General features: G+C 44.2%; 1 protein-coding gene across 1 annotated transcript; it reads left to right on the top strand.

Annotated features, from left to right (window-relative positions):
- Positions 1 to 1,313: 1,313 nt before the first annotated feature.
- On the top strand, positions 1,314 to 1,676 carry LOC137935294 (uncharacterized mitochondrial protein AtMg00860-like). The gene has a single exon (XM_068779971.1). The coding sequence runs from the start codon at positions 1,314 to 1,316 to the stop codon at positions 1,674 to 1,676; it is 363 nt and encodes a 120-aa protein (XP_068636072.1).
- Positions 1,677 to 7,855: the final 6,179 nt, after the last annotated feature.

Here is a 7,855-nt window from a genome sequence, read left to right as displayed (position 1 = left end):
TTTCCACGTAAATTCTTGACTAAAAAGGAAATGGAGGCAAGAAAGGCCAATGGCCTCTATTTTAATTATGATGAACAATTTCTCCCAGGACATACCTGCAAATTATTATTTAGTATAGAACTTTGGGAAGAGGGTTTAGAAGTGCTTCCTGAAGATGATATTGTTGAAGAGGAACAGCAAGAACCAGAGCTCTCCCTCCATGCCATGCATGGCCTGCATAGTTCTAATACCATGCATGTAAAGGCCAAGTTACACCATCTCCAGTTACTTACTTTAGTTGATTCTGGCAGCACACACAATTTTATCAGTGAGCCCGCAGCGAAACAATTGGGATTAGAAATCCAACAGCAAAAGGGTCTCTCGGTTTCAGTGGTCAATGGGGCTAAAATTTCTAGTTTTGGGTTATGTGCAGCCACCCCTTTTACTATAGAAGGACATTCATTTAAGGCTAACTTACTGGTCATTCCTTTAGCAAGATTTGATTTGGTGCTCAGGGGTAAAATGGCTTCAGCTATTAGGCCCTATATTGTAGGAGTTTTCAGGCTTGGACTATGACTTTTACAGCACAACAGGGCCAGATTACATTGCAGGGTATCAAGGCACAAGTGCCCAACGCACTTCACAGTTTCCAAATTCAGAGCACTGGTGATTGTAAGTTATCTTCATTACTTACAGCCTTTGTCGATTTATTTAATGACCTTACTGGTCTACCACCAGTGTGTCACTGTGATCACCGCATACGTGTGAAGTTGGGAACTGATCCAGTGGTGGTGCATCCTTATCGTTACCCACATATACAGAAAGATGAAATCGAAAGATAGTGCCTGAATATGCTCGCTCAGGAGGTTATCCAGCCCAGTAGGTCTCCCTTCTCATCCCCTGTTTTACTGGTCACAAAAAGGATAAATCATGGAGGTTTTGTGTCGACTACAGACAACTCAATTTATATACAATTAAAGACAAGTTCCCCATCCCATTGGTGGATGAGTTGCTGGATGAGTTACATGGTGCTACGATTTTTACCAAGTTAGATTTGAAATCGGGCTATCATCAAATTAGAGTTCACCCTGCAGATGTGGAGAAGACTGTATTTCGAGTTCCTCGTCATGCCCTTCGGTCTCTCCAATGTGCCCTCCACCTTCCAGGCCCTCATGAATGAGCTATTTTCCTCACTTTTGCGGAAATATGTGTTAGTATTTTTTGATGACATCTTGGTATATAGCACAAATTGGGACGAACATCCCAAACACCTCCATCAGGTATTTACAATTCTACTCTCCCAACATTTGGTTTTGAATGAATCCAAATGTTCTATGGGCACTTCAAAGGTGGCATATTTGGGCCACGTTATATCAACAGTGGGCGTGAAGGTTGACCAAAGTAAGATACAAGCCATTACAGATTGGCCTCCTCCCACCTTCCTTACCGCATTAAGGGGATTTTTGGGCCTAGCAGGATATTACAGAAAATTTATCCGTACATATGGCCAGATAGCAGCACCACTCAACAACCTTCTCAAGAAACATGCATTCACCTGGTCTCCCTCAGCGACACAGGCCTTTCAGCAGTTAAAGGAGGCCTTAGCCTCAGCGCCGGTGTTACAGCTACCAGATTTTGATGAATCCTTTGTGGTGGAATGTGATGCACCTAGAGGAGGTATTGGTGCAGTGTTATAGCAACTGGGACATCCCATCGCTTATTTCAACCGCCAGTTGGGACAACACCACCACAAGTTAGCAACATATGAGAGGGAACTAAATGGGTCAGCCAAAGCCATCCAACATTGGCGGCCTTATCTATGGGGATGATCATTTTTGATTCGTACAGATCATTGCAGCCTCAAGTATCTTCTTGAGCAATTCCTCACCACATCATCGCAGCAACACTGGTTGAGTAAACTCATGGGCTTCGATTTTACAATTCAATATAAGCCAGGCAGTTTAAATTTGGGGGTTGATGCTTTGTCTCATCGGGACATTCCAGAACCACACGTTTATGCTCTCAGCCACCCACGCTTACTTTTGTTGGATTCTATTCGTGAAGAGACACATCAATATCCAGTACTTATTTCATTATATCAAGATATTCAGCAAGGGATAGCAGCTAGTCATTGGACGATTCAGGATCATCTTATCCTATACAAAAACAAGATTTTTATGCATCACACGTCCCCACTTCTTCACACCATTTTGTCCTCTTTCCATGATAGCACACATGAGGGTCGATAGAAAACATATTTCTGAATCAGTCGGGAATTTTATTGGAGGGGTATGAAAAGCACAATTGCTAATTATGAAGCTGCTTGTCGGATTTGTCAACAAAACAAGGCTGAATCTTTAAGTCCTGTCGGCCTACTACAACCTCTGCAGCTACTGTCTCAAATCAGGTCCGACATTTCCATGGATTTCATTGATGGCCTTCCAACTTCATCAGGTAAATCCATGATATTAGTTGTGGTTGACCATTTTTCAAAATATGGTCACTTCATTTCTTTGGCGCATCCATATACTGCTGCTCATGTAGCTCAGTTATATATGGACCACATTGTCCGATTACACGGGATTCCAGCATCTATTATCAGTGACAGGGATGCCATTTTTACCAGTACCTTTTGGAAAGAATTATTCAAGTTACATGGCACACAATTGGCATTCTCTTCTGCCTATCATGCACAAACTGATGTTGCCTATCATGCACAGATTGATGCTGCCTATCATGCACAGACTGATGGATAAACTGAGGTCGTCAATCGCACGATCAAAATGTATCTTCGCTATTTTGTGGGGGACTCACCTAAACGGTGGGTTAAGTGGCTTTCATGGGTGGAATTTTGCTATAACACCTCTTACCACAGTGCACTGGGAACTACTCCTTTCAGGGTAGTTTATGGCAGAGATCCACCTCGTTTGTTATCTTATGAATCAGAGGTATCCAAAGTCACCACTTTGGACCAAGCGTTAGCTGAAAGAGATATTATGCTCACTGAGGCACGTACTCACCTCCAGGAGGCCCAACACTCTATGAAGTTCTATTATGATAAGAAGCACCGAGAGGTATATTATTCCCTACGAGATTACATGTGGTTAATGCTCCAACACTACTGCCAGCTGTCACTGACTGCCTCCAAGTGTCACAAGCTTTCTCTGAAATATTATGGTCCATTTCATGTGTTGGACCGCATTGGCACCATGGCCTACCGATTGCAGCTACCACTCGAGGCAAAGATACATAATGTATTTCACGTATCCCAACTGAAGCCATTCCAGGGTGACTCTCCCCTGCTGCACACCTCTCTGCCACTACTCCATGAGGGCCGTGTCCTTTCTACTCTAGCTCAGGTATTGCAGGCACGCCACATACAGGGCGATTGGGAAATTCTCGTCTAGTGGGCAGATGCAAACCCCATTGACACTACATGGGAGCCATTATCAGCATTTCGGCTTCTCTACCCTTCCTTTGAGCTTGAGGATAAAATCTTTCTCCGGGAGGGGGGTGATGTTATGGACTCAATAGCATCACATGTTACCAACAAGCGTAGGAATTAATTAATGTGGTTTTCAATTTTCATGTAATTGATTTGGTTTGATTTTGGTTTGGTTTGGTTTACAATTTATTTGGCTTGAACCAGTGACCCAAGGGTCTAAAGTGTATTTGGCATCCTCAACCCTATTTAAGGGGACGGCTAGGTTAATGTATGGCAGTGATTGAGTTAGTAAATTAGCCTAGAGTAATTTAGATAATAGGTCAAGAGCTCCTTCAAGCTCTCCCCCATTTTCCCCAATTCCCCTTTCTGAATTTCTTTCTTCATCACTCCATCAATCTATCTCTACGTCAAGCAAGGCAATGGAAGGAAGAGAAGATAGGAGGGTGAAAATATCCATGGCTCGTGAGGATCCTAACACATTGGCACTCAATTTCATCCTTCTATAAGTGGAGGTAACGGTAAGGCCTGACCACCCCTGGTTCAGTCCCCAATTTCAACCTTATGTGATGATCACAATGGCGAATAGAGAGGGGAGGGGGGGTAGTAGGGGACTGAAATAAACCACCAAATTCTGTAAGTAAAGTAGTTAACTTACAGTGCTCAGTGCTCTGGACCTGAATTTCCTGAAGAGTGCAAGGCATAGTAGCATGTGTGCCATGAAGGGTAATTTGATGCTGGGCAGCTGTAAACATCATGGTAAGTGATTTGAAATTCCACAAGATAGGCCCCAACATTTGGAGCCATTTAATTCCGATTACCAAGTCAAACCCCGCTAGTGGAATGACCAAAAAATTGGCTTCAAAGGAGTACCCCTCAATACAAAATTGTGTGGCTGTAGAGATACCCGCATTGGAGATTTTTGCCCCATTGGCCACTGAGGGATATGCCGGTGTTCTACTAAATTACCAACCCAAGTTATTATGTGGTTGGCTGACTTATGAAGTTATGGGTACTGCCGGAGTCAACTAAGGCTAGTAACTGTAGGTGGCGCAACCCCGCCCGAACTTGCATAGTGTTGAAGTTGTGCATGCCAGTCATAGCATGGAGTGAAATAGTAGGTGTATCCTGTTCAGCCTCAACACTATCTTCCATAGGTTGAACTTCATATGTGTCCTCGAAGACCTCCAAACAGAATAACCTCTTGCATAGGTGACCCTAGACATAATGTTCATCACAGTTGTAACAAAGGCCATTGGCCCGCCGCTGTTCCATCTCCTGCTTGGACAATTTTTTAATGTATGGAGCTGGTGGCGTGGAGGGTGAAATGTCTACACAGGGTGCTGAATTTGGCCCAGGGCGTGTAGTCCCTCAATAGGAGGGGGCATTGGTGGGCGCCCTGCTTAGCCAAGAGAGTCTTCTGACCAGGGACTCTTTGAGGATGCATTGTTTAGCATCAATTGTCCTGGCTAAGTTCATAGCGTGTCCTAGTCTCGACGGTCATGTAATTCTACCTCCAGACGCAAGGCCTCTGTCAAGCGAGCAGTAAAGAGATGAACATACTGCGAGGGCTTGACAAAGTTACTGGCTCGGGCCAAGCGTTCCTAAAAGTGCTTTTGGTACAATTCAATTGCTCATGTCTGTTTTAAATTCACCAAATCACCCAACAGATTGCTATGGGCGGGAGGACCAAACCTCAACATGCAAGATTGTTTAAATAAATCCCAATCCTGAACCAGATGTTCATTCTTAAACTGGTGGAACCATAGAAGGTCTTCATCGAGCATGTGGTATGCGGCTAACTGGACCCGGTCATCCTCAGGTGTTCTTTGATTGTAAAATAACTGGTCACATCAATGTAACCAGATCAAGGGGCCTATTGACCCATCAAATGTCGTAAATCCAATTTAACATACCTTGGTACAGAATTAGGGGCATGTACGTGGGGTCCCATTGTGGGATGTGGGGGGCGCAGCTGTGGCGGGTGGTGGTGGCGGGTGGTGATGGTGGTGCTCGGCCGAAGGAGTGTAGCTTTTGGGCAGCGACGGCCCTTGAACCACACCTTCATCCAGTCACCAGAGAATTTGTTGGACTAAATCATTCAAGGTGGCCAGTGCCGATTGAACGTCAGTAGTGTGCTGGCGACTATCGGTAATGGCTTGATGTTGTGCCTCTGACCTTTGATGTTGTTCCTCAATAAGTTGACGCAAATCCTTTACGGAATAGGAATCCCCAAGGGTGGACCTGTCTGACACCAAGATGTTGGGATGTTCTCGGGCCATGGATCTCGTCACCATTCTTCCTTCTCTTCCCTCCAAATTTGCCCTTGACTTGGGAAGAGGATTTCGGTGTTTGGAATGTGGAATGGTGAAAATGAATTGAGTCTTGAAGGAGGCTCGACCTGGACCTCAAGAGGGAGAATCCAACCTCTAACTTTCTACTTGATTCAATGCTTAATTTCTCATTAAGCCTTTCTCCCCTATAAATAGGATTAGGGACGTGAATGACAAACCTGACCCATGGGTCACTAGGTTCACGGATATTACAATCAAACCAACCCGAACCAAAACCAACATACATAAAAAGTAACATTCCATAATTTAATTTCTACGCCTGTTTATTACCCAGGATGCTATGGAGTCCATAACAGCTTTCCAGCCCCTATATCGAGAGCACCACAGGTCAGAGGTTCTTCAGCCTCTAAACCAGAAAAAAGCAAGGTTAGGGACTCTTGACCTCTAATCCGTGGATTGTCCAAGTTCAAGGCTTATCAGCCTCTAACCCAGACAGCAGTAGAGAGGGTTTTAACCCCTCTCAGCCGTGAGCAGAAAGGGGCCATTCCCCTCTTTTCCTAGCTGCAGCAAGGGCTTCCTAGCCCCTTACCAAGAACAGCAGCCTAGCTGTAAAAAGGAAGGTCTTTTCCTTCTAACCGAGAGCAGCAACTCTCTCACAATGCTGGATTTACCTATCATTCGCCGAGTTACTTGATCCATGACAAGGGACCATAACAACATGGTATCAGAGCAGGGTAACATAGGGGAGACAACCAGCAATGAAGAACTGTGAAGCATAATCAAAGAGATGCAAGATGCATAGGCTGAACAACAAGAGAGACAGTTATGGGCCGCAGTTGGAACAACTTCCTGTCATTAACTTGCTACTCCAGTGACTCTCTAGTATCATGTGTGATATCATGGGAGACAGACACACTACCCCAGACCGAAGGGGGGAGAATAATTCACACAGCTGAATGGAGGATCAGTTTGTTGGGCACATTGTTGTCCATGCACCGCAGGGTGGAGGCACAATACCCAGGTATAAAAAATTGGATTTTCCTACATTACTGGGTCAGTCGATCCCTTAATTTGGTTGCATAGATGTGAGAAAAAAATTTCAAATCAAGGGACTGCTAAGTTTGACAAGGTGGGACTAGCCGCCTTCTGCATGCTAGAGGAGGCACAACTACAGTTTCATCAAGTGGAACTAGAAAGATTAGTGCTAGATTGGGAGGAATTTAAAAGGTTATGCACAATAAGATTTAGCCCTCCCACCCAAAGAAACCCCTTGGGAGATTAGGTGTTGTTGAGACAAACCATGTCTGTTGAGCTATATCAAAACCAGTTCTAAGAAAAATTGGCTCGAGCTAGCCGTGTGGTGCAAGTTGACCAACAGGTCAACTTATTTACAGCAGGCCTCAATGAATCTCTAAGGTTAGAGGTGGAACTTCACTCATCTCCAGATTTGTCTACGAAAACGAATTTAGGTTGAGCAATGGAACAAAGGCAACGGCTTCAACATCTAAGACTAGTTTGGCAAGGGGACAGGAACACTTCCACGCATTGGCAAGGGAGAAAAATACTTCCCCTCAAGTGGCACATCCAGCATTACATCCACCAAGAAATAATCTGATAAAAACTCTGGCTGTTGATACATGCCATAGTAATCCACCAACTCAGTATATCAAAAAATTAACATGTTTGGATATGGCGGAATGGAGGTCCAAGAACCTGTGCTTCTACTGTGATGAACCATACAAGGCAGACCTCCAATTTAAACAGTTGTTCAAGCTAGAAGTAGAGGAAGCCAAAGAAATAGACTACAGTGATGATCCTATTGAGGAGGATCCACCATAAATCTCTCTGAATGCCATTACTAGGAAAAAATCTGCCAAAACTATGCAAGTCAAAGCTTGAGTCATGGACCAGGAAGGATTCGGGAAGCACACACAATTTTCTCAGCTTAATAGTTTCTCAGCATCTTCGACTGCAGATCCATCCACACCTAACAACCACAGTTTCAGTGGCCAATGGGGAGAAAGTCCCTAGCTATGGGATCACAAAGTGGTAAAATTCTCAATTGGTACCACTTTATTTCATTCAGAATTTTTTCTCATACCTTTGGGTAGGATTTGATATGGTACTAGGCATCAAATGG

This window comes from Aristolochia californica, unplaced genomic scaffold (genome assembly GCF_029961685.1).
Source record: "Aristolochia californica isolate CCGP_79_NKW_82.1479 unplaced genomic scaffold, dmAriCali1.0.hap1 SCAF_6, whole genome shotgun sequence".
Classification (NCBI taxonomy): Eukaryota; Viridiplantae; Streptophyta; class Magnoliopsida; order Piperales; family Aristolochiaceae; genus Aristolochia; species Aristolochia californica.
The sequence above is the reverse complement of the archived record's forward strand: the minus strand, read 5'-3'. Positions and strand labels throughout refer to the sequence as shown.

Bases quoted from the DNA above. Each gene is read 5' to 3' on its own strand.
- LOC137935294 (XM_068779971.1), top strand. From the start codon at position 1,314: ATGGGCACTTCAAAGGTGGCATATTTGGGCCACGTTATATCAACAGTG.